Source organism: Cydia amplana, chromosome 2 (genome assembly GCF_948474715.1).
Source record: "Cydia amplana chromosome 2, ilCydAmpl1.1, whole genome shotgun sequence".
In the NCBI taxonomy this organism is placed as follows: Eukaryota; Metazoa; Arthropoda; class Insecta; order Lepidoptera; family Tortricidae; genus Cydia; species Cydia amplana.
The window spans coordinates 5,749,159-5,776,924 of NC_086070.1; the positions used below are offsets into that span (position 1 = coordinate 5,749,159).

Sequence of the window (27,766 nt, forward strand, 5' to 3'; positions counted from 1 at the left end):
GGAACTCAGGTTTGGTGCATCATAGACACACGCTGTTTTGGCCATCCGACACGCCTTGATGAGCACTTGGGAGAGCAGTACCCAAGATAGAGCTGATGCTGAACCTTGGATGTACATAGTGGAACTCAGGATGTACCTAGTGGAACTCAGGTTTGGTGCAACATAGGGACACGCTATTTTGGTCATCCGTCATATCTTGATGAGCACTTGGAAGAGCAGTACCCAAGATAGAGCTGATGCTGAACCCTAGTTGTACCTAATGGGACTCAGGTTTGGTGCAACTTAGGCGCACTCTGTTTTGGTCACCCGACTCGTCTTGATGAGCACTTGGGAGAGCAGTACCCAAGATAGAGCTGATGCTGAACCCTGGCTGTACCTAGTGGAACTCAGGTTTGGCGCAACATAGGCCCACGCTATTTTGGTCATCTGTCACATCTTGATGAGCACTTAGGAGAGCAGTACCCACGATAGAACTGATGCTGAACCCTGGCTGTACCTAGTGGAACTCAGGTTTGGTGCGACATAGGCCCACTTTGTTTTGGTTAGGCGAATTGTCGTCATGTGCCTATGTTGCAGAGTTCCACTAGGTGAGTCGATCAACTTTTTTCTAACCGCCTTTAAAAAAAGGAGGTTCTTAGTTTGACCCGTATGTTTGTATGTATGTTTGTTCGTGATTATCTCGTGTTTGACTGAACCGATTTTGCTGCGGTTTTCAGAAAAGTGTTTGTTACATTCTGGAGAAACTTTCAGTGTACAGTACATGGATGGTTTGAAAAACCAATTGGACCCGGTAGGTGGCGATGCTATCGGTATACCTACCATCAAATTGAAGTTGCTGAAACCGATTTAGATAAAATAGTGGGAGTGGGAGTCGGAGTCGGACTCGGACAGGGAATGGGAGTGGGATTGGGTCTGGAAGTGGGAGTGGCAGTGAGAGTGGGAGCAATATTAATACAAATCGTTTAGCCATCATATTATGTTTTGTCGCGATTATCATCGAGTTAGGCCATCAGTTCAGCAACATTAGTAGGTAGGTAGTTACTTACCAGCCCAAAACTAAATAGAGATCCTAACAAACTAGTACTTTAGCCCAAAACCTAAAATAAATGATTCACCTATCACTAAAAAGTAAAAAATAAAATAAATTAACAAAAAAAGAATAAAAAACCTAAAAATAAACAAAAAGAAAACCAAAACAAAATAACTTAATATAATTTCTTTTTAAAAAAAAGGGAACCGCCTTCAAAAAACTAACCCACTGAAAAGCACAAAATAATTTTTATATGGCACCCCTATACATGTCCAGTCCCTATATCCCGTCGTAATGCAAATTTCTGCCAAAAAGTAATTAATACCTAATAATAAGAAAATTAATAATCATCCGGGTAATTACTTAGTTTTTGAAGGCGGTGCCAAACCAATCAGAAAAAAATACGAGTATGTAGTATAGTATACTATACTACACTACATACTCGTATTTTTTGAAGGCGGTGCCAAACCAATCAGAAAAAAATACGAGTATGTAGTATAGTATACTATACTACACTACATACTCGTATTTTTTTCTGATTGGTTTGGCACCGCCTTCAAAAACTAAGTAATTACCCGGATGATTATTAATTTTCTTATTATTAGGTATTAATTACTTTTTGGCAGAAATTTGCATTACGACGGGATATAGGGACTGGACATGTATAGGGGTGCCATATAAAAATTATTTTGTGCTTTTCAGTGGGTTAGTTTTTTGAAGGCGGTTCCCTTTTTTTTAAAAAGAAATTATATTAAGTTATTTTGTTTTGGTTTTCTTTTTGTTTATTTTTAGGTTTTTTATTCTTTTTTTGTTAATTTATTTTATTTTTTACTTTTTATACTTGAATGTGATCAACTTGACTATGTCGCTGGCGTAAGTTTGAAGTAATTCGCCTGAAGTATGCTATTGGGTGCCACTCGGAAGCCAAATGTAACTCACATTTTGAAATCAAAATGAAATCTACGTACTTAAATGATGTAATTTTGTTATCATTTGCCCGTGCGTCTTATGCCAATAACTTACAGACAAGTAGGTACGAGCGAATTGCACACGCGGAAAAAATTTAGTTATCATTTTGATGTCCAAATGTGAGTTCGAATTGGCCTCTCGGGCACTAAATGTTAGGAATTCAGGCCTTAGCGGAGGCCTATTCAGTGTAAATGTGCATTGCAACACTGCTAATCATGTCATTCATCGTCAAAAGCATTTAAAGTAATCTAATGTATGTATACCGAAAAAAATACGAGCATTTTATACCTAGTTAGCATTACGCTTGTTTACACTTATAATTAATTTGTGTTAATAAATTTATTTGCCTGCTTAGGTACGTATAAGAACATTGAATCAAACGTTTTCCAATACAAGTACATATTGTCAATTTTTACAACCAGTCTAGCAATCATTACGCTAAAAATATAATATACATACCTACCTATATTTTTAAACCATTTGAATAGATAAAATATATTACGCATTACATATTTGTACATGCAAATAAAATGCATAGTATACTCGTACGCCCTTAGGTTGATTCACGATGAATTTGACGAGTACAAATTGAACCGACGAAGTTGGCCTAAGTGACCTTTACTCAATATTCGCTGGAAAACCACATTTTACTCTTTAATTCATAATAGATTTAACGTATTTAAATACCTTCCTTACAAAATGTCACATACCTACGACATACGACTGCCACTAAACGTCGATTTATTGAATTCACACAGGATGTTAATAATGTCAACATTTGAACTAGATTCTGGGGGTCAAACTAAAGGCGAGATTGCAACATTCATTACAATCTTTGTAAGAAAAATCACGTTTTACTTATAAAGTTGCAATGTTTGCAAATTGTGCGATAGCAAAGATGTTAAAGGCTATGTTTGAAACAAATTTTTTGTAATTTACAGTACATATTTATCACTCATGTTTCTAAGACGAAAATTGCCCGACATGTTAAAGTAAGTATTCGCTCCATAATGAAGAACTTCACGTTAAACCGATTAATGTATCTGAGAAAACCGTTAATGTATCTGAGACTCACGGGAATTTTGTGTTTTATAAAAAGTAAGGTCAAAAGGGTATGTGTGGCATATGTGTAATTGTATCCGGCCGTCACATTGGGCCCGTTTACACAATTATTAGTGCTTATTGCGAGGCGAGTTGATACATTTGCCACTAAGCGCAAGTAGCAAGTAGCCGAACTGGCCAAACTCACGACAAACAATACTTAATCAATGTGTAAACAGGTCCCAATGTATAAAGGCCAGCCACACTTACCCCTAAGGTATGCCACACCTACCCGTGTTGACCTTATTTGTGTTTCTAACTTTTTCATATCCTATCCTACATGGTGGCGAATGATGCAAAAAAAATGTAAGGACACGGTTACTTACGTAACATAAAAAAATCTAAGGCATTTTTCTAAAATATACACGTACCACATAGCACAATTTACTGCCCGCTTGGATCATCTTGCATAAGATTGACGCAATTTGACATAATCTTGCCAAAATCTGTAGCGGAAAATAAGTACCTAGACAAAACAATGTAAAAGAGCGGAAAATTCACCCGCCATTAGGTACATTCAAATTGGGCTAATTTTATTACATTTCATTCCTTCCTTTTTATTCGAACGTAGAAAACGAAAAGTTATTATGAAGACCGACTTTTTTGATGAAAAGTCTAATCCCCGGTGGTGGTGATGGCCCTAGGGTAGGTGAAATTCCGTTAACATTGCAAAAAAAGTTAAACTGGCACAACCTTTGCTTGTTAAAGTCAAACACAGCCATGACACTGTCAAATCGCTGAACGAGATGTATAATGTATGACATTCTAATCAAAGAGTGCCACAAGAGTGCCAGCACGGACTGACGAACGGTAATTTGCCTGCGTATGACATGGGAGAGATTGAGAATCACTGCTAATCAATACTTTATGGCATTTCATTAAGTGCTATAATCTATTGACTACCTAATCAAGTCACCTTTGCGAACCTTAGACATTTTAATTGGCTCGAGAGATAAGCCTAATTAAAAACATTAGCAGAACATTGCGAAAGTGTCGTAAATGCTAAATGTACTTGTGCCATGGAGGTAACATTCCGATAGCAACTGTAGTTACGGCATTACTGCTGCGGCATTGACGCGGGCACTGTCACTGTCAAATTCCTTGTTAACCTTTTCGACGCCGTGTCAAACACATAAGCTGTCACGCTGACGCCACGTCACCGAAGTGTCAAAACTGAAATTGAACTTTATGCATATGCACGTAGGTCTATGTTGCTCTGTGGTCTGTGACCGATCGGTCTTTGGCGTTGAACCTACGGTGCGGATATATCGGTCATTGGCGTCCAAAAGGTTAAAATAAGTGACGTTTTTGCCGCATTACTGCCGCCATTGGAACGTTCAATCCGTCACCCATTTCATACGTGAAATTGACAGTGACAACGCCGCGTCAACGACGTAGCAGTAATATTGCAACAGTAATGCAGTTGCCATCTGAATGTCACCTTGGATCAATCGTAAACTGCTATTTGTTTTACTGACAGCAATAAATGATTGGTTGAAATCAATGTAAATAGATTAATGTTAATTAAGTATACTAGTTTCAGGACATGTTATGTATATCTGTAACATTTAGCATATGAAAATTTAAGACAAATAAGCGATAATTGTAACCGTGCTAACTTGTAATTGGCGACAATAGGCATAAGACATTTTATGATTCATTCAAGTGATACCTATGTACTTTCATGTTGACTGACTTTGAGGAAAAACTCTTATTTTGACTTGACTGAGGTATATGTAAGTAAGTATATTAGAATAAGTTACATACAGACTATACAGCGTTACTGCGTTTTAATAAATTTGAATATCCGAGACGAGATTTTTTTCAAAGTAGTAAAACTTGCTAGTGATTGTACAAATGTACATACTTAATGATAGTAAATCATCGGTCACGGCAATCTTGTATCAATAAATTACGTTAAGCGTTTTAAACAGTCTTATTTACCTACACTCAATTGCAATGAAAATGGGTCATTATGTATGCAAATTTCCATAGAAAATGACCCATTTTTATTGATATTTAATGTAGTAGGGTGACTGCTATAGTTATTGGACACGACATATTAATTGGGCTTTCCTAACAAATCATAAAGAAACAAGCCAATTGAATCCTATTGTTTAGAGCGACCAATTACTATGTAGTGGCCAATAACTATAGCAGTCACCCTAGTTTCCACATGTAACGACGACATTTTAAATGTTTTATTGAAATTTATATAATTAGTAAAATCATATTTTACTGTCAAATTTCTATAAGTAGCCCTCTTAAAATTAAACTAAGATACACATATTTACTAGGTATTATTTAAATAATGATAAATTTTATACCAGTAATTATCCTGTGAGATTTGACGCAAATACCTACTTAGTATCTGGGGGCACGGCCGTGCCCCCGCCAAGACGAGACGAAGGGCAAAACGCAGTGCATATCTTTTCTCGGCACGTTTCGTCGTATTTTCGAACCCCCGTAGTTAATGTAAGTATATTAGGCAATGGTTATGTTATTTATTAATATTAATAATTTTAATGATAAAATGTGGTGTGCTGTAAGAATATTTCACATAATTCCATGTTTAATTAATTTAATCATAAATTTACCATACCTACGTTATTACAAGTCATAAAGATGACCATAAAAATACTTAACACAGCTAATTCAGCCGTACAAGCCGAGTAACAGCATTTACTAGCTCGTATCTTACTCATTACATGCAATCTGGCATTACAAATACATCCTTATTCCATAATACATAAGATATAAATTCAATTAATCTTATGAAATGTGTTTGTTAAATATTCCTTGTGCCATTGTTATGCAAAATGAATTGCCAAAAATGTCGCTACGTCTTTGATCGCTAATTGTGGCTATTAAACAAGTATGTTAGTACTTCCAAAATTGTCAGGTAATTTGTTGTGGGTAATCGATTTGGGTGAAACGGTGTCAAAGTCGGCTGGTCGCAGGTTTGTGCCCTCATATTATGAGCCTCAAAAGTAGAGCAAGCACGCCTAGAGTATTTTGGTTAATCTTAAATTCATACAAACTTTTTCATTCTTAAGATAAGACCTCTGAATGGTTCGAACCCCAATTCGTATCTATAAACTAGTATCTTGGAACTAATGTTATTCGTACATTAGTTTCAAAAACAACTTAGTTTTGTTAACCTAATTAATTACCTATATAAGATAGGTTGAAATACATTATGAACAGTTTTTAATATAATATTAGGCGTGACAAGTGACAACGTATTAAACAAAATGCTTCGAGCGTGCTTCTTGTCATATGCCGGCACGCTTATTAATTATTTTTCCTTAAGCCCATAAGAACAACGTATATCGATTAGCATTTTTAGCAGCCTTATCGACTTTTGATTAATTAATGTTAGGGAGCAAACTGTCCTTACTTACGACACTACCAAGTCACTAATAACCAAAAGAGCGTCAAATTACCTCTCAGTATACTGTTTTAAGCACAATAAAGACATATTAAGCTCGACATTGGCACAGAGTTAACTTTCGTATTAAACCTTTACGGTGCCGAAGGAGCGAGCTGATAAGACAAATCGTCGTTTAACACTCTAATAAGAGATTGACCTCGTACTACATCGGTCGGGTCGTGTGTGAGCTATTTGAATTAAAATTACACAGGCTTTAAATGAAGGCAGCTTACAGCACAGCAGTATCTCACTCTAGACCCTGCGTTGAACCATTTACTTATGAGTTTTATGACTCACTAGCGACCCGCCCCAGCTTCGCACTGGTTAACAAATACATAATACTTCCTCTTGAATCACTCTATCTATTTAAAAAAACGCATCAAAATGCGTTGCGTAGTTTTAAAGATCTAAGCAGACATAGCATACATAGGGACAGCGGGAAGCGACTTTGTTTTATACTACTTATGTAGTGATGACGTTTCGCGCGCACCTCTTTTGGTCGCCAAGCATTGTATTGCACGAACAAAAAAATGCATTAAAAAAGGAGAAACTCACAACCGCACAGTCTTCAAGTTTTTGGTGTAGATTCTTATTTAGTAAGAGTAGTGATTTGGAGACGCAGCAGTGTCACGTGCAAATAGCATTGTTTGCTAATCAACGTCGAATCTTTACGCTAATTCGTGGGTCGTGATGGACGTGATCGTGTTCCCGCCTCCGGTAATGCCTGTGAAGTGAATCCTTTTACAGGATTAATTAAATATCATCATTAAACGTCATAGACGATTAGGTTAATAAAAGATGCAATAGATATTGAACAAGAGTGGTAATTGTAATTTAAATTAAGTATTACACATTTATTAAACAATGTTTTTGGGCTCTAACCATTTTTATTTGGGCTCTATGTGTGCCGATAAAGAATTCAGTTCAGTGGGGTACACAAACACAACATTTACAGTTAAATCTCCAAACTCAGCAATACTTGCCCAGTTTTTTTTATAACCTTGCTAAATAATCTAAATATTGGATGTGTAATGTGTAATGTACCTACTGTGTACAATTTTCAAAGATCTAATAAAGTTTCACTAGAAATAACCAGGGATGTTGCGAATATCCGCATCCGCATCCGCAACCGCGGAACTTCCGCATTATTTTCAACATCCGCATCTGCATCCGCATCCGCATAAAATCGATGCGGATTTAATGCGGATGCGGATGTGGAACAGGTCGGTACAGGAACGTCTTAGCATCGGCGTAAGTGCTAGACTGCTAGGTAATTTAGTCATTTAACCAAAAAACCTATTAGAAATGAGCAGTCAAGCGTGAGTGGGACTTAATGTACGGAACCCTTGGAACGCGAGTCCAACTCGCACTTGGCTGGTTTTTTTAAATAAAAATTACTAAAATTTAATATTTGACGTTTTTTATGCACCTATCTTGACATCCGCATCTGCATCCGCATCCGCGGATGTGAGCCTTTAAAAATCCGCATCCGCGGATGTCCAAAAATCGGCATCCGCAACATCCCTGGAAATAACTAGACTTATTTATACATTTTAATTTCAGAGACCACGTATTGCACGATTGCTATCTATCAGTGACTATCGATAGCCACCAGGGCTTTAAATACCGTTAAAAAGTTGGTATCGTTACCACAAGGTGACAGATTTAACGTTAAGTTGTAACTAACGTTAGACCAGGTACCGTTAGTTATACTACTCTTTACCGGTAACAAAATGGTAACGTTAGCAGCTGTCAATTTGATCTAACGTTAAGTCAAAGGTATCGATACACCATTGTTAACGTTAGTAGGTAACGTTAACAGCTGCTTATTTACCGTTTGATTAACTGATAGGTGCCATCATCGTTGACAATCGAGCGAATGTTCATTCACTCTCAAGCAGAGATGGGCAATTTTAATAACAAAACTTCCGTGAGACAAAGACATATTAAATGGAGATGGGCATTTCGTAATTGATTCCTGGTTCCACGATTACTCGAAATTACTTTGTAATCTGATTACCGATTCCCAGATTACTTTGTAATCTAACAATACCGAATTACTAATAGTGGAGTCAATATAAAGTTAAAGTTACATTAACTGCACAGTAAAATGTTTCTACACGGGTGAATTATATATCATATTGAATACCCGTCTGCGAATTAACAACTTGATATCTGTTCCCGTTTTTTAGAAATAACATTTTTTTTATTTTATATTTTATACTACCTAAACAGTAATTTCTAACTAGAATTTTTTTGAAGAATGGGCTATGAAGCTTACACGACTACACGGTCAGAATTTCTCCCGACAATAATATTAATTATAGATTTAATGAAAAAAACAATAATTTTGTAAGTTTTCCATGACCGAGAATATCCCACACTGAGAGAAAAGTTTACTATTGTGGTTAATTTAATAGTATTTGTTTCGATCATGTTTAATTTATCTGCCCGAGGAACTGCTATATTCGCAGAATAGCAGCATGATTTTGGAAACAAACAGCAAATAATGTTCTACACAATTAATGGACACTTCTAGTTTTTTGGCAGTACATAACTGTACAAGTTATTGAAGACTACATACTTATTTTTCTCGCAATAATTAAATCAATTTCCAGCATAAAAAGTCAATGAAGTATGCTGTATTTCCAGGCTTCCACAGAGGCCAAGTCAACTTTGTTTAAGATGTCAAAAAGATATCATTTTGTTATCATTCGCCCAACCGTCTCGCTCGCACCAATACATATTTCATCTAGTACGAGTGAAATGCACGCGCGAATGATATAAAATGACATCTTTTATAACAAAGTTCGAATTAGCATCAAGGTATATTAGGAAAATATACCTTATGACTTATGGCATTGCGTTAAGGTTTAATAATTCAATGCATAAAGTGTCTGTGTTTATGTGAAAAATGATAGGTGTCAATTTTTATATCTATTCACAAAACGTTTAGAATACAGGATGCACAGTCAGATATAAATAGACCCTTAAAGTCTTACAACTATCTATGATACTGGATCTCAAGCTTATTTGGTTAGTAAGTACCGTCCACCAAGTTATACTTCGAATAGCCACCCGGACAAATTCCAAAGCTAATTTCGAATTTTAAAATTTGACAATTCACGAGAAGAGTAACGTAACGTCAAAGGATATGTTTGTCCCTTTTCAACGATCCTGTCATCCGATGCTTGAGTAGAGAAACTAAAAGAAGCAAATGTCAGCAATTCGTAACGCTTAGTTTTTGTTAGCGATAGCGCATCGCGACATGAGAACTAGTATGAGCCTGGCCCTCGATTACGTATAATTGCAAGGAAACTTGGGATCAAGTTATCTTAGTCAATTTAGAGCAGTTGGAAATCAACTCATTGTGAAATTTTTGAACGTTTCAAATAATTTGTTGGATTAAGTAGTAAAAGTGTTACAGTATGTTATATATTTGTGATCTACTCACAAGGCCCTTTCATTTGGTACCCCACATGGTATGTTTAAAAGAAAAATGGTAAAAACTTTGCATCACAGTAACTACCCTCACCACTTTCGCGCTTGTCATCTCATATATTTGTGTTCAGGATATTATACTGAATGCACTGATACCAAATATACTCATATCCGAGACGACATGAGCGTAAATTTTTCTAGAAGACTTTTCGAGAAAAGGCCAGGCTACAATATCTTTACAGGTTGATTGATACTGAGTGTATTAACACCATGTTCACCCATATCCAAGACGATATGAACGAAAAGTAACCTAAAGCCACCCTACCAACATTTTCGTAACAATGAGAGATTACACTGATTTAAACTCACGATTTTTACACATTATTAAATTATACAACGATACGCGATTAAGTCCCGTTGTATAATTTAATAATGAGAGATTATTTCTTGGAAATAATGTTGTAATATAAACTCCTTGTAGAGCACCTACCTGCGAAGAGATCGTGCTGTCAAAGTTGTTAATGATTTAATATAATATTGTTAGTTAACTAAAGTTTTATTAATGCATCATTTCATCTTATACACCGCGGGATTTAATAACCCGAAAGATTTAAACCACGTATTTTTGACGACAGTACGAGTAAATAATGTTATATCAACATGGGTCCAATTATATATTTTAATTAAACTACTATTTCAGTACAAATTAAATCATATTAATTTACCGCTTCTTTGTGAACAAACCTTTATTCAGAGAGTGAGCGAGTTTAATTAATCTCAAGTAGAGAAACAGAGAGCGAGCATGACATTTCACGAATCACTCCGATATCATACGATGCACGGCGAATGCAGTGACATGTGTTCCATGACAAGAAGTGTCAAGTTATGTCTAGGATCATGTTTACGTTGAAATTATTTCAATTGATTGGCACCTCAAAATACCACAAATTGTATCAAAACTTTATTAATTACTACAACAGTAGGTACAGTGCAGTTATTATTGTTGAAACTTTGCGATAAAATCTTTTCCTTTGAGTGAGATAACCAAAGCCATTAACCATGATTATATCCGAAAGAAATCATGTCTCTTATTGTTTTAACTCATACTACAGCTGGAAAGGGATGATTACTTTGTTAAAATCAATGAATGACCTTTTGTTAAAATATCGATCATGCTTATCAGTACGTATTTTAAATTCTCGATGTGTTGATTTATACTGAGTAAAGTAAAATATACAACTATGTTAAACAATTACGCTTTTTTATTAATTTAATGAATTAGGTTTTCACACCTGAGGATGCCGAAGACCGGGCAAAGTGGAGAAGGCTGAGCAGGAAAGCGGACCCTGGCGCTAGACCGGGAAAACGCTAGGTTGAAGAAGAAGAATAAATTAGGTTTTCGAAGTGTGTACCACCGTTTTCAGCACAAAGATTTAATTTTAAACGGATTTCATTATTTAGGTTTACAAAAGTGTTCTTTATTTCTTCGGAAGCCGTTCGAATTTTTATTAATAATTCTTCTCCAGACTTCACTGGTGTTGAGTATTCCTTCCTTATCTTTCAGAGTTCCCCATAGAAAAAAAACCAATGGCGTTAAGTCGGGTGACCGGGCGGGCCAGGTTAGGACGTTGCTTCCACGGCCAATCCACCTCTCAGGGTATTGTTCGTCTAGCCAATTTACGAACTGGGAACGAGGCTGAAGTGGGTCCGTCGTGCCGGAAGCACATAGTTCTTCGGGTTTCCAAATCCGTACACAAAGTGAATATCCGCTAAATGAGCCGGAGGATAATGCGGCATGGCGAATTTTATTTATTACAGTCAATCAAATTTAAAGATTTTATCTTGCGCATATCTTGACATCAATTTCGTCATTTTCGTCAAACTATCAGCCAGTTATCGTGAAGGTAAATAGTTTGCACTCTCGTGATTGAGAACAGAACAAAATTTCGTTAGAAGTTCGAATTTGGCTAATAACCATGCAGTTAGTGCGTCTGCGTGTAAAATTAGTTGGTGGCTACATCACGCATAAGGGTGTGTTAGAATTGAGATTTTTTAACTTGTGATTTGTTTTAAATCATTAATATCTCTTAAATTAAGGGTTTTTGGACTATGTGTTATATAACTTTATATACTCTAATTAGGATCTAAAATCGTTGGTTTAAATCTTTCGGGTAATAACCCCCGCGGTGTATATAACCCTATTACCCTTTGAATGACCTTTTTCACGTTTTCTACAGCAATGCAGTCGACTGCAGCAATTTTGAAGCGCCACATTGCTACCGACTGCATTACTGTGGTAAATGTCAAAATCGAAGTTCCTGTCTGGATTTTGGCGTCCATTAAAAATAAATAATCAAAGGAGGTCATCGATCAAATGGCCCGGAGGACAAGCCATCGTTAACTAGTAGAGAATGCCTTATGGCATTAAGTCCGCCTCTTGTACTATAAGGTTTTTCTTTTGTGCAATAAAGATTAACCACTTTATTCATAAACTTTACGGGCCTGATTTAGTTCAATTATGTTTATCCCTTACTTACAAATACATAAGTTAAAGTGACAGATAAGGACAAACGATTATTACTATTATTAGCTAATTGAAGTTTGTAGCGCGTTTATGAATAAGGGGTTAAAGAAATAAAATAAATACAGATGATGACAGTAATTATATACGCATTTTATTACGGAAAAAGATTTAATATTGGGTGTAAATGAAACGGGAATTGGAAATGTAAAATAAAATGATATTAAAATCTCGAGTGTCGGATTCATGTTTTGATATATTTTTTGTATTTTAATAATAGTTTGGATTTATTAAAAGAATGTGACATATTTTGTGGAGATTTCTTTTTAAATATAGTATGTATTTGCAACATAGGTTATCACATCTCAAAAAATCTCTGGTGTGAGAATTCATGTAGAGCTCTCATACATTATGAACTGTGCCGACCAGACTATTTTACAAGCAAGCAGTAACATCAATAAATAGGTGTCTCATTTAATATAATCCGACTAAATTACATTTCAGCAACACCTCCATATTTCACAAAAAAAATCAAGACATTATCCAACCTATATAATCTTGACGTATATTATATCAAAGACGCCTGTACCTAATATAAACCGACCAAGTAACGAATTAGCTATACCATCATATTTAACAAACTAATTTATGACGTTTTGCAACCTTCTTATTTTGGCAAATATATTCCGACACAGCCGGGTGGTATTTTATCTGTCCAATCTCGGTCCATTGTGTATTTGCGTCTCACATTTTGCTTAATGAGAGAGTGAGACGCAATGCATATTGGACAAAGATCTTAAACAAGTAGAATACCACCTCTTTCATTTGATAAACATAAAGAATAATGACAAAAGACTATGAACTCTAACTACTAGAATTAAAGTTGAGTTTTACTAACGTACATAATTATCTTTAATGTATTTTGACTGATTCTATTTCAATTTGACAGAAGCCCTGCCGTATTTATGGTCAATAAGGTCTACTGGCCTTAAAATTGTGTATGAAATTACAAGCAAATATCAGCTTAAAGAATGATAGTGTTAACGTTAGTTTGGTAACGTTAGTTTATAATGTGAATTGGGTAACGTTAACAAGCCCTGCAATAAAAAGTAAAATTACCGGTAAAATTAACGTTAACTAGCTAACGTTATAATAATGTTAAGTTATCAAGTATCGTTACCATTTACTACCGGTAATAAGGTATTTTTATGATTTTAACGTTAAGTAACGTTACTTTATAATGTGAATTGGTAACGTTAACAAGCCCTGATAGCCACCGATCAATGCCTGTCACATACAAGAATTATACCCCGTCACCCAAGCCGTCATCTGATTTAATTGATCCACCTTTTGTCAACATTCAGGGCCAGTATTGCAACATGCACGATAGTCATGCATGCAACTACACCAATCCACTGTCAAATTAGAATACAACTTATCTGTACACGCTGCTCGGTGACAGGTCATATACATAATTATTAGTGGCTTGCTCCGGCCTGCCCTAACCCGCCTTATAGGCTCAATCATTATTTACGATAATAATAACATTCTGCATAACATGGTCCGCTCCATATTTCTTAAAAATAGACTAGCCATACACAATCTCATAGGTATTGCTTAATAGCGAAAGCAAATGATTCACTATTTTATCAAATGTAGGTATTACTTAATAATCCGAGCAAATGCAAATGCTTCACTAATTTAAATTAAATTGAAAAAACAACTTTCCTTAACATACAAATCAATCTCTTTAAATCCGACGCAGTGAAGGTGTTAAAGAACACAGTTTTTAGTAAGGCGACTATTATCTGACTATAATAGATTTTACCGCAAATGATCGATTCGAACGTTACGCCGGCGTGAGACAGACAATTGTTATCTCGGCGAAACATTATTACAAAATACGTCTGTAATGCATAATGCACATAATTATGCGGACAAAAAATGTTTGTCATTGTTCGGCATTCGGAGAGAATATCCAGCCACGTAATCATTTTAAGAAGTGGATGAATGTAAATTTTCAGTTTCAAGACATGTACCTAAATAAGTTTCCCATTAGAATCCTACACTAAATTGATTTAGCTTAATTATGATCATAATCATCTTTAAGCCAATAAAATAAATTCTAATTGACTATGAAAATTATGTTCAATAAATTATTAAATATCATTGTTACACTTACCATATAGAGAGGTACAAAGGGATACGAAGCTAAATAAATATGACGTATTTTTCATTTTTTGCATATTTAGTATTTAAATCAAAATCGGGGATTAGTACCTATTACGTAGGACCGCACTGTGGGACGGTTTCAACAGTGCCTTGCACAACGTATTGTTTCTCTCGTCTTTCATCTCGATGGGGAGCGATTAGCCACAGGGGCCGTTTCGGAATCGAAGCGACGACATCTTCTATCCAAGCAATGATGTTTATTTTTTTCGATGTGCTAATTTACTTTTAATTAGTATTCGATCGCGGTAGTTTTACCGACGATAGTTTTTTTAGTAAATTTAGATATTTATATCGTTATGTCAGTATTTTTTTTATACCACATCGACGGCAAACAAGCATACGGGCCGCCTGATGGTAAGCAGTCACCGTAGCCCAGCGGTCGGCATCCTTTTAGCAGCCAAGGGCCACATAGTAGTTAACGAAGTTGACGCGGGCCGCACTTTGTTAATATTTATGACTTTATCAGACATTGTCGTTTATCAATATTACATACAAAATAGGCTCGCGGGCCGCAAGTGACAGGTTCACGGGCCGCATGCGGCCCGCGGGCCGCGGGTTGCCGACCGCTGCCGTAGCCTATGGACGCCTGCAACTTCAGAGGTGTTACATGCGCGTTGCCGACCTTTTTAAAAACCTGTACACTCCTTTTTTGAAGAACCCCAAACGGATATTTAACGGTATTTTAACGGATTTAAAATTTTCAAGTTGTGTATTTCACTTATAATCAGCAAACACCCCGATATAGTATCGGTGATAAAATTGGTGAAATGGCTGTAGTTTGATCGAGTTTATATTATATAAATATATGATATAAATGCTATTTTTGATGGATTTTCAAGTTGTGTAATAGTTTCCTTTTACAGTAATATCATTTCTCACAATGACATTGGCAATGTGAAGCAATGGGCTGACAAAATAGGCGCAGATTTGCCACAAACAGCCGTTTCAAGTCATTCAATCGTTTCATTTCACAATTACCAATCCATACTTCAGTGCTTAGCCGATAAGACTTTATTAAGTAAACAGCAGTGTGTCGAAACAATAACTTCATACTCTTTCGTAAAGATCGCATAAGTTGAAATTAGTTTTTTCGTTTTACCCACCATCACATTGTACGTTGAGGAAACTTGCTGGTTTTGATAAATACATAGTGTATAAATACATTCCATATCTGAGGATATATAGAGATATATAGATTTTTGTCCTATGACTTCTCGATCCCAAATACAATAACGCAAATGAATTGTAAGTACCTTCGCAAGTCAGCGAGAGCAAAAGTGTAGTAGATTGCTGATTGATAGGTACAAGATTACACCCTTTTAGTATGTAACATTGCAAAATTCACGATTCTTACGTAAACTGCATTTCGTTTTGTAATAAGTATGTTTACGTTACTTGAACGAGACTATTATGGCAGCAATAAAATATAATTTTAAATGTTAACCGCTCTTCTTCTTTTCCCTCTTACAACACTTATATCTTCAGATAAGAATCTGATAATTATTTCACTAATTGGGAGACACTTGTCAATTATTATTATGGTAACTAATTGACATAAAGGGTATAAAAACTTGGTCAATTTTAATAATTTTGTTGATATTTAAAAAGTTATACCTACCTAAGGGCCAAGTAGGTATATATAGTAACGTTACCTGGAATCGTCACATCGTCAGTAAACTTTTGATATGTAATTCAAGATCTGTAAAGGTAATAACTTAAAGAGTCCATAAATTGCAGGACCAAAATCTTAACCGTGACGCTAAAGGTTCACTTCTCACAAATTTCCTGAAATTATTTCTCCTCTGAAATTTTTTCCTATTTCTTAGATGGAGTGATTGCCCCACAAGGCAAATGTTAGGGATACACTTTAGAAAGACAAGAGGATATAATATTAATGCACTTTGTCAAGTCAAACACAGGGAAATATAACGCTAATGAACTTGTATTTTTAGGCAAGCGTAGGTATTTGTCCAACTGGCCTTAAATTATAGTAGCAGGAAATGTTAGATTAAAGATCACAAGAAACTATTTATTAGGTTGTATGATTACGACAGCCTCGCCCAAGGAGAAGTGCTAACGTGTACTTGTTTGATACATTTCGACACGAGTCAACTTAACCGATTTTTGATGTAGAGATTGTAGAGTTCCACTAGACCCTCCCCTGAACCACGAAACTAGAACCCGGCTGTTTACTGGGTAAACAAACATGATACATTATTATTGTTCGTGTGATCTTTATTTACAAAATCATTATTTGCCTTTAATCATAGACTAGGAATCCTCTAGACGGAGTTTAGAGCAATTATTTCATGAAACCGATGCTGCCAAAAATACTGGGGTGCGGGGGACGAGGTGAGCGAGTCCCCGTGCCGTGATTGGTCCGTTCAAAGACACGGACGTCACACAAACACACTTTGACTCGAAGATGGAGTAAAACTACCGTATATTTGTGGCAGAGGGGGTAGCGCTACTATGCTCAGTCTAGAGGATATCTTGTCTGTGCCTTTAATATATGATATGATATGATTTATTTATCTCACAATATTTCACAATATTTTGTATACAATTTCACTTAAAATTACACATGGTAGAACATATATACATATACACAACAATACGCCTATATGTTATAATATTAACATATAGGCGTTTTCAAGACGACAAACATCACAAATCTAACGCCGCAGCTTAAATGCAGGCCCATTATTGAGTAGGTAATACGATCAATATATTTACAATCACAAGTGGTCTGATAGCCGTAATTCCCAATTGTCTTAATTCTAACAAATTCATAAATATATCTCATTGAAATTTCCCATTACCCTAGTGACAATACTCATATCACGTCATATCACGAGCTGTCATTCCACAAGTCAAACTGCCCTGTAAGAGGATTATTCTGACAACGGACTAATAGCTAATTAGATTAGTTCTGTACTTGTAGATACAATTTATACATAATTTGCATAATTTTAAGGGCCACCCCACATCTGGCGTCTTTCGAGCGTCGGCGTCGGTCAGCGCTATGGAAAATGATGTCGCTGCGCAGTTGCGTCGACGTTGCGTCGAGCAGGGCCATAGAGTTGTAGACGCCGACGAGACGCCGACGCTCGAAAGACGCTAGATCTGGGGTGGCCCTAACACAAAGCACGCCCGGGGCTGCACGTTACATCACATTTTCGGATCCCACTCCCTACGTGACGAAACGACCTTCATCATGACACTGCCTTTCGTACTAGGTGAACTTGTCCGAATTTACAACCATTAAATTATTCTTACGTTCATTCATTATGACTGTGTTTAAACGACGCAAAATATTGAAGACAACTTTCTGTTTCCAACATGTGTGACGTAGTTTTGCCATGGATGCAGTGGCGGATTTGCAGTCTTTGCCGCCCTAGGCTCAGACCCTGTAGCCGCCCCTTTCTCAGTATCAGCACCCATCATACTGACTGCATTTAGGTCAGGCAACGAAAAGCTATAGAGGGAAATGCTTGGACACATTTTTTACTAAGTAACTTTGTTTGGACTAGGTAGGAGGTGAAAATATCAAAAGTCGCCGGCCGTAGCCCTTGAGCGGGGGTGGGGGGTTTGATTTAAAGGTCCCATTTTTCGGTTTTTCGCTTATAATATCTTAGAAACTATGCGTCCTTGTGACATGATCATTATACAAAATGAAAGCTGATTAAATTTGCTACAAGTTTTATACAGTCGAGTTTTTCGATAGGTATCTTGTTTAGTTTTTGAGAAAGCCGCTCTTGAATGTCTATAATTTTGCATTAAATTTCCATCAATAATATTCACGGTGCTCACGAGGAAAGGAACCCGAAAGATTTTAACAGTGTAGCAGATCTGCGAAATTGACTCCACACTCGCGTTCGCGGCTTCGCGCACGAGTGTGGAGGGCCCTATACAAGCCCCCCTTCAGACTATTGCGCGTGAATCGCGGCTTGACTTCGCGGAGCGAATATATCGCGACGTTGACGTATGACTCCACACTCGCAAACTTCTCGGTGATTTCGCAGTTTAGTTCGCGCCAAGATGGCTGAAAAGCATCAGCTGATCGACTTAACTGTAATTTATCTACGGAAATGATTGCTGATGCTTATGATATCGAAAAACTGTACTAAATAAAACTTGTAGCAAATTTAATCAGCTTTCATTTTGTACAATGATCAGTCGTTAGAACGCATAGTTTCCGAGATAAGTATAAGCGAAAAACCGAAAAATGGGACCTTCAAATCTCCCTCTTTCCCCGGCTCATTAGCTACGGCCGGGGACTTTTGATATGTTCACCTCTTAACTAGTTCAAAAAAAGTTACGAAGTCAAAAATTGTGTTCCAAGCATTTCTCTCTATACCTTTTTTTGAGAATTCGTTGCCTGGCCTAATTTTGTGTTATTTCTTGTTATCATCAGCGATTTTTTGCCACAATTTGCCGCCCCTAATATCTCGCCGCCCTAGGCTCGAGCCTACTGTGCCTTATGGGAAATCCGCCACTGCATGGATGGATTAGTATTAGACAAATTCAACCAACAAGTACCTATTATCTACATGCATGCTCTAGTCTGGAGTAGAATTGTAACTTTTAAAATATGATTAAATTGTCACGAATTTTCTATAAAGACTGTTTTGGTACTGACAAGAACCAAGTAGATTCATAGAGTCGCCATTAATTAAATTTTTACTGCACAGGATGCTAAAAATATTTGACAATTAGCTGTAAAATTCGTAATTTTTTATTTATTTTATTATACCTGTGTTTATTCAATTCATGTGCTTTTTATGATATTTAGAACAAACGATAAACTTTATTTTTTCACTAAACCAAACCAAATAGGAGTGGCATTCCAAGTTTAACGAATCTTATTTTGACAGTACTGACAGTGCATTTCGCTGGTACATAATAGTGATACGAGTTGGTTTTATCCTCCTAGGTACATAATTATGTAGGTGCAAAGTTCTCTAGGTTACCTGTGTTATAATTTCAATGCCACTGTTAATTGGCGCTTGGTGCGATAAATTCGGCTAAAAACCCAAAAAAGGTAACACAAATGCAAAAGGCATACAGAGGTTAAGACAATGGCGCTATTATAGTAACTGCTCTTTTTTTGGAGAAAGTTAAAAACAAGGTCATAAATGACTATGCTTAAAGCTTTGCAATTTGTCGAGATTTTCTCAGGCTCTTTAGATTGCGTAACTTGCAAGATTATAGTTAGTTGCGAATCTTGGCCGGCCGATGTAGGTCGAAAATGAGATGGATGATACAATTACGATGGTATTCGATTTAATCACTTAGGTACCTAATTTAAAAGACAGTTAAATACACTAAAACACCAGTGTTGTCACTCAACCATGTTTTTATGATTGCAATTCGTTAAGTAAAATAACAGTCCAGAAGGGTCAGAAACCTAACCTACATGATGCCTTTTAGAAAATGAAATAGTTTTAAAAAAACGCGTTTGGTCAAATAAAAGTTTGGCAGCCGAAACATCGGACAAACATTTTTCGAAGTTGCGATAGGATAATACCTGTACATATATGTATACATGCATATAAGGGTCAAATCCTACGAGTACATTATATAGCTCTAATAGTACTCTATCATTGGCCTTCGTTTGAACCGTACTGAACACGACACGGCGTAATAATGTACTATTCTTTCTCAAAGTAAGTTAAGAGCCCATCAACGTGCACACTAGCGCCACTGTTAAATAATCGTGATTATTTAAATTTAACGAAAGATATTTAAAAAAGGAGGCCGCTACGTACTGTATCTTATATTAAAGTACCTTTTGAATACATCAAACTAGTTTTTATGTTGCTGGATTCGGCAATCTATGCGTCCAAAGTTAAAACGGCCGTTTTTGTTTTGAGTTCATTTAACAGTGGCGCTAGTGCGCACATTGATGGGCTCTTAAGATGTCACCAATATCTAAAAGATATTTAACAGTGCAAGATTGGAGACGCGAATAGCATACACATCTCGCAGTGTGACTTGCTCCTTGCTTCCTCCGAATTGTTGCATCCTACATCAGAGGTGCCGAATATTAAAATGCTCTTCGCTCACTGCATTCATTGCGTCACGGCGGACGTTGCATTGCTGCGCAAGCGCAATCAGATAAAGCAACTAATTGACGAGCCTCATCGATCCTTTTTGCTTTCGCCTAAGGTTGCGAATTAGTTGTAAGGTCACATTTTTAATTTGAGAAACTAGTGCAAAATTTAATGGCACTCGTTTTAGAATTAAACTTACGGTAAATTACGGTCTTTTTTATAAGTTCATAGAAAATATCCTAATAGTAATTAATTTTCTCATTTTCCGGATAAAAATTAAGGATTCGCCAGAATTCCCAATATCTGCTGATCACATTAAAATTAAAAAAAAAATTGTTTATGTTGAAATATTATTTCGGTGGCTTATGATGTACTAATATATTATAAACGAATAAAACCTACTACATTTGACAATTATATTTACTAGCGACCCGCTCCGGCTTCGCACAGGGTACACAAAACCTAAACAAATTATACACCTAAACCTTCCTCAACAACCACTAGATAGATAGATAGATAGATCATTTATTGATAAAAATATAAAAAGATTTACATGTCATTTTCTTATCCTATAAGTACTATACATTATTATTAATTAGGACTCTTTTGAAAGGTGTAAAGGTGTAAAGTAGTTTTTCAGTTTATCGCGAACATACAGACCGACAGGCGCAGCTGTTTTATGAGGTGTATCTTAGATATAAGTGGGTACATTATATTAGTTAGCAAGGAAGCTATGTAACAAAAGCTTGCCTAACCGTACCGCTCTTATTTCGTCTTTCAGCACCATTGAAGGTCGCGCGCTAAGCTTCCAAAACGTCACAAACGGAAGCAACCGAGGGTTGGGACTCGCCGGCTGGGGGTCGCGACTTTCACGAGCCTTCTACGCGCGCCGAGCGCCCGACTCGCTCAGTGCTGTGACCGGCGCACCGCACGAAGCACGAAGCGCGAAATAATACAATTAAAATTATTTTTGAATTAGTTTTGTGAACTGGAGTGATCTATGCAAGATAAGATAGTGTTGTGCTCAAGATAATGTGGCAAGTGTGGGATACGAGAATGATAACAAGGTAATTTAATAATTTTATTAATTTAATTTATTGCAGTTTATTTAATTTCTGTAAATAATTGCCCATTTACAATACATTTTTTTATTTTACAATATTTGATTTTTATATTCCAATGTAGAATATGATTAGGATTTGATTTAAATTTTATTTTGACTCATTGTCATGAAATTAATTTAAATATTGTAATTTATACGTCTTCATAGAAGTAGTAGTACTCGTACAATAAAAAATTGTAAATATTTTGTAACTTTCTGTAAATCGCACTCTCTCTCGTTGAAGTCTATCGTACGTATAAAGTGAATAAGTCACCGACAGGGTCTACGCGCGCCGCTACGGAGCGTAGCGCGTAGCTTTATCGTAAAATGGGGTGAGTAGGGTTCGCGGGGAGAGTTGGGTTATGAATGGGGAGAGAAGGGATGAAAGGGGGGTGAGATGGATTTCTAACCACTCAGTTGCTTTTGGATTTCAAAAATTGTAGCGTAAATTGCTTCGCGTTTTTAAGCCAATGTCCGCGCGATGCAGTGTTTTATTGAAAAATTAATTAATTGGCGTCTAATGAACCATTTGCTATGATTTTTTTACACAGAATAGTTAATAAAACAAGGAATCTGATTCCGTTGCTTAATGTATGGGTAATTAAAATAAAAATAATTATAAAAAATGCGTAAACTTGACACACTAAAAAAGTCGAAACCTTCAAGCAGAGATGTATTTAAAAAAAAAAAACTAAAGCGATAACACCTATTTTTTAGTATCGTAAAAAAAAGTAGATTAGTTCTTCTTTTATTTAGTACCAAATACCATATAAGTGTATATTAAAAATCCTTAAATAAACATCATTTCATTTTATGACACGTCACGCAAGAAATACGCAGGACGGATCGAAATGTTTCGTTGATTCATGATGTATTTTTGAATGGTTAAAGAGACTCAAGTACGGAAATATAGTTCTAATAAGAACAAGTAACTAATAATCTTTAATTAGAATAGTCACAGTTTGCAATTATCGCTTTCATTACGATTTTACAAGTAAATAACAAGAAAGTATTACGTACCACCGCAGTTTCGGGTTCTTTTGCCGATCAAAAACAACACAATATCACATTTTCACTATAAATTTTTCACATCATTAATCACAGAATGTTAGAACAAAACCATATTACACAAAAGAAAACTGCTAAATACGGAATTACACTAATTTAAACGTAAATAAACAAAGCCGATATAAAAACACCCGCAACACCTGATCCGACGCCGGTAGGACTGGCCGCCATGTTGAAAAAATGGCCGCCGCTGGTGATTAGGGTCGGGGCACACAGAGTGCGTTAGGCACAGGTAGGTCCAGCATTCGAAAAAGTATGCAGACATTATTTTCAGTCACCGTCATATTCTTATCTACGTTATTTAAGGTACTTTTCCTTCATGTGACATAGTCTGGGGACACCCTGTATATGACCATGCACTAATAAAAGATATACCAATAACCATGTGCAAATAATGTCAGGTTTCCCCAAAACACAATCTTAGTAGTTGAAACATTAGTAGGAACACATAACAAGAATGTACCACACGGGCACGCAAAGCGTCTAGTGTGCCTCATGCCTTACGACGTCCGAGCGAGACGTTCGCTAAATTGCTTTTGGTAGCTAGAGTTACCAGCCGCCCGGCACATACTTACAATTGTTTCTTTCGCTAATCCTGTATAACATATCACAGGTTTAAATGATTTTATGATTATAAATGAAACTTTATATTTAGACTATTTAAATAACAATATTTTATTTGAAAAATATGACTTATTCTTCAAAGTCTTATCTTATTTCAATCGCAAGTAACCGAAAAAAATCACCGTTTAACTACTTTGAAGTGAGATAGTAATTCATAATTCTACATTAGAACTGAAATATACATTCTATCTGTTAGTTAGATAAATACATAATCGTTTGGTATAAAATTTAGATAGTAAAAGAGTAATTAAAAATACTTACGGCATTTTTAAAACACCGACCACTTTTCCGCAACTTCACTTTTGCACAACTTTGAAACCGACAGCTGTTTAAAATATTTTTATTTTATCATGTTGGCTAATTTTTTTTTTCTGTATTGCCATGTTATTTGTCTATGCTCGGAACATAGTTTAAACCGCTTCTAAGCCGCCACTCACAGATAAAAAATCAAAAATCGTACAATGGTCGTCTGGTAGCTCTGGCTACCAGAAGCAATTTGTAGGCGTTCAAAGTTGGTAGCTCTAGTTACCAGAAGCAACTGAGTGGTTAAGGCTACTGCTACATAAATAATGTATTCCAATTTAAAATGGAGCTATATTAATACTCATAATAAAAAAAGTCGATCCAACAATCTTCCAAAATCACCTTTGTATGAAAACCCAACTCACCCCAATTACGAGGGACTACGGGGTGAGGTGTGATTTCCTGTTTATCGTCAAAGTTATGAAATGGAACTACCCAAAATAAAATAAAAACTAAAATACAAACGTCCGGAACACTTATTATATACACCATTCAGTGTGCATATGTAAAAATAAAATTTTATCGAGGTTTGAATGTCAGTTTTGCACCTATTCACCCCATTTTACATTACTTATTTACACAAAAATGTTTCAGAGTTTCTAATTCATAATTAAAGATCTAATTAAGTCTTTTAATTTAAACTTTAATTATAAAAAACTCTAGCTCGCGTTACATGTAATATTAATGGTCTTAAATTAACTTTTTATTTAAACATCTTTTAGTAAATTTTCTTGTAAGATGTTTAATAATTAGGTTTCGGTTTATAATAACACTAATGCAGTTATAATAATTATCATTTTGTACAGCGTGAAAGTTATGCGCTGCAAGTTATTTTTAAATTTTAGAAAACAGAGTCAACGCCTTAATCTGTCTGTCTAAATTCTGCAGTATGCTAATGTTATTGTTTTAATGTGCATAGTTTAAAAATTATGGTAATTTTGTTATCTACTACTTAAAGAAAGGATCAAGCGACTATAATAGCCAACACTAATTCAAAATCGGATACATTTATATGCTGGTTTGATTGTAAATTTTTTGGGATTTTTGAGATTATTTGCTAATATATAATTAAAAAAAAAACAATTGTTGAGTGTCAAAAATTGAGCTAGACAATTGTTATGCCATACTAATGCGTCCTGTTATTAGTACAAAGAGTAAATTAAGTACATTAGGTAGGTACATTAGTATTTCATGTAATATAGGTACTATACTTTCTATTGAATAATTATTTTAAATCATTTCTTGTTTAAACTAATCCCTGTTTCAGTAAATTTTATATAACAAGAATATTTATATTTAAAACTCTAAAATTATTACAATTAACCTTAAATAAGTCCGAACTAATTTTATCTATAGGCCTAGGTATGTTTGTGAGTTTTTCACAGCTATTTTTAAACAGTAGGTATGTGTGAATGAACTCTATACTTACGAGTACTAAGTACAGTCGAGTACACAATTTTTTTTATAAGCCACCATTATAAAATATATATTTATACCAATAAAGTCATGTAAATATATTTTTGGAACGTTGCCTTGTAAATATGTTTGTGAACTCAACCGTACTATATTCAAGAATTAGGATAATTAGAGTGTTTATTAGACTTCACTGACAAACAGTAAACGCTCTAAACACTTAGCATATTGCTTAGCTACCTGTATTGATTTATCAAATTTATTTGATTGTTTTTGGGTATAAATGTTTATATTTATTGTTACCTACTTTTATACAGTTTGAAGATTATATACTAGCCAGACACTATTTACCTATAAGAATGTTACTTGTAAGTGTGGCCCTGAAGGTGCTAACTTGACGTTGCCAGGGATGATATATGTGCGCCAACAGTCACCCAATCCTAAAAGTGATTGGAATTTAATTAAGTAATGAAATAAAATAAAAAACTAAACGAAGGAATTAATATTGCACTCCAGCTTTGTAAATTATGATAGTTAGTCATAAGACAGAGGACAATGTAATTTAATTTAATTTATTTGTAATATTAATGTTGTATTCGTTTTTTGTTATTGTAACTGTTATTTAATTTTTAATTTAATTTATATTTATACCGAATTTGATTGAATAATGTATAATAATAATAATGTATACTAACATATATGGGTATTTTCCTGAAATAATTTTTTATTTAATTTAATTTAATTTAATATTAGCTTATGCATATGAACACTCGTGTTTGTATAGATGTTTATACGTATCACACCAAAGCTCTATTTTTTATATAAAATACATTACAATGCAAAATACAAAAAAATTAATGCAAAAATATAGCGATGATTGCTCAAGTGCGCATTCTTATTAGCATAATGTTGAAATTGTTGAAGCAAGATATTTTGTTATAAAATATATACTTCACGAATCTAATTGCAATAACTAGTTGCTTGCAACGGTCGAAGGATGCAATCGGCATTGCTCTAGCCAGCATTAATTATTAGGACTAATCCACCCAAGATTTACGACGTGAAAGGAAGCTTTAGTAGACGAACTTATAAATCTGGCCGTTCCACTTGACTACGAATATTGAGCAATGAAAAGGTTCAACGTGTATACCTACCAGTATGTAGTTCATGATCGAAAAAAACACTTACCTAATTTATACATGTACGTGTAAATAGCATTGTGTAGTATATTTTCCAAAAGATATTATTTTCGTTCATACCTGACACTGATGGAAATAAGTGATATTCAATTCCTCGTTCATACCTAATTGACACTGAAGTGAATAAGTAATATTCTATTCCTAACTTGTTAATACGCTGCCGCTTCACTAATTAAGTTGCGCGTATACTTTGGTCTAGCGGAGCTGAATATAGTTTAATTAGTTAATTTACATAAGTCTAACTTTCGCAACACCACCGTTACTAAGAGGTTTGCTTCGTACTCAATATAAGCTAAACATAACACAACACAACACAAAACTGCATAAAATTCCCATGTCTTCAATCCTTGCGAAAAATCAACATACACTGCCGTATTCGAACTTCAAGTTATTCACAAGAGACGACACGTACTAGATCCATTCTAGATACGTTATAGTTTAGATTTCAACTAGTTCTCTTTTGCAGCGCAATTCGGGCAACCAATGGCACTTTTACGATAGATCGTGTTAGATATCTATTAGATGTGAATTAGATGTCTAAGTAATATCTTGTGGAAATCGTTCAAGAGTATCTCCAGAATCGCGGAAATGTCAAATTTGACAGGTTAGATCTTAAACATATCTTTATCGTATCTTGGCGATGTCTAAAAGATATCTAATAGATGTCTATTACAAAATCCGAATCGGGCCCACAGTTGCTGAATCAACAAAACAGTTAGGAAACTGTTTACGCCCGAAAAGCAAGTTTTGTAGGAATTAATATTACAGCAAGCGCCACGAGCTACCAAACTCAAGGTTACCAGTTTAAGGTTATATGTATATACTTAGTTACGAAATATTTTATTTGTTAAAATAAGAAGCAACCGCGAACATTCTACAGATTAATAATTAATTAGTAATTAAAATTTTACATTTCAACAGAAACTTATTCGAAGCGTTTACTCATCAAAAGTTACTAGGTCAAATATAAAATGTAGGAATGTTACCAGTTTTGTAATCACTACATAGTATAAAACAAAGTCGCTTCCCTGTCTGTCTGTATGTATGCTTAGATCTTTAAAACTACGCAACGGATTTTGATACGGTTTTTTTTAATAGATAGAGTGATTCAAGATTAAGTTTTATGTATAATCTGTTAACCCGTGCGAAGCCGGGGCGGGTCGCTAGTATAACAATAAACACATTTTACTATAACCTATCAAAAAATAGAAATTAATTTCTTTATTATTATTAATCACGAATTAAAATTAAAAGCTCGCGAAATTAAGACAATA

The 27,766-nt window shown here is 35.3% G+C and overlaps 2 protein-coding genes across 2 annotated transcripts in view; both read left to right on the forward strand.

Annotated features, from left to right (window-relative positions):
- The window catches only part of LOC134662046 (protein CREG1), a 550,933-nt gene that overhangs the window by 96,881 nt on the left and 426,286 nt on the right, over positions 1 to 27,766 (forward strand). The window lies entirely within an intron of this gene.
- LOC134661943 (chorion peroxidase) overlaps positions 21,526 to 27,766 on the forward strand; it is a 34,622-nt gene continuing 28,381 nt past the window's right edge. The window contains exon 1 of the mRNA XM_063518199.1: positions 21,526 to 21,850. Coding sequence (XP_063374269.1) covers positions 21,816 to 21,850 — 35 coding nt within the window. The 5' untranslated portion in view covers positions 21,526 to 21,815. The remainder of the gene's footprint in view (positions 21,851 to 27,766) is intronic.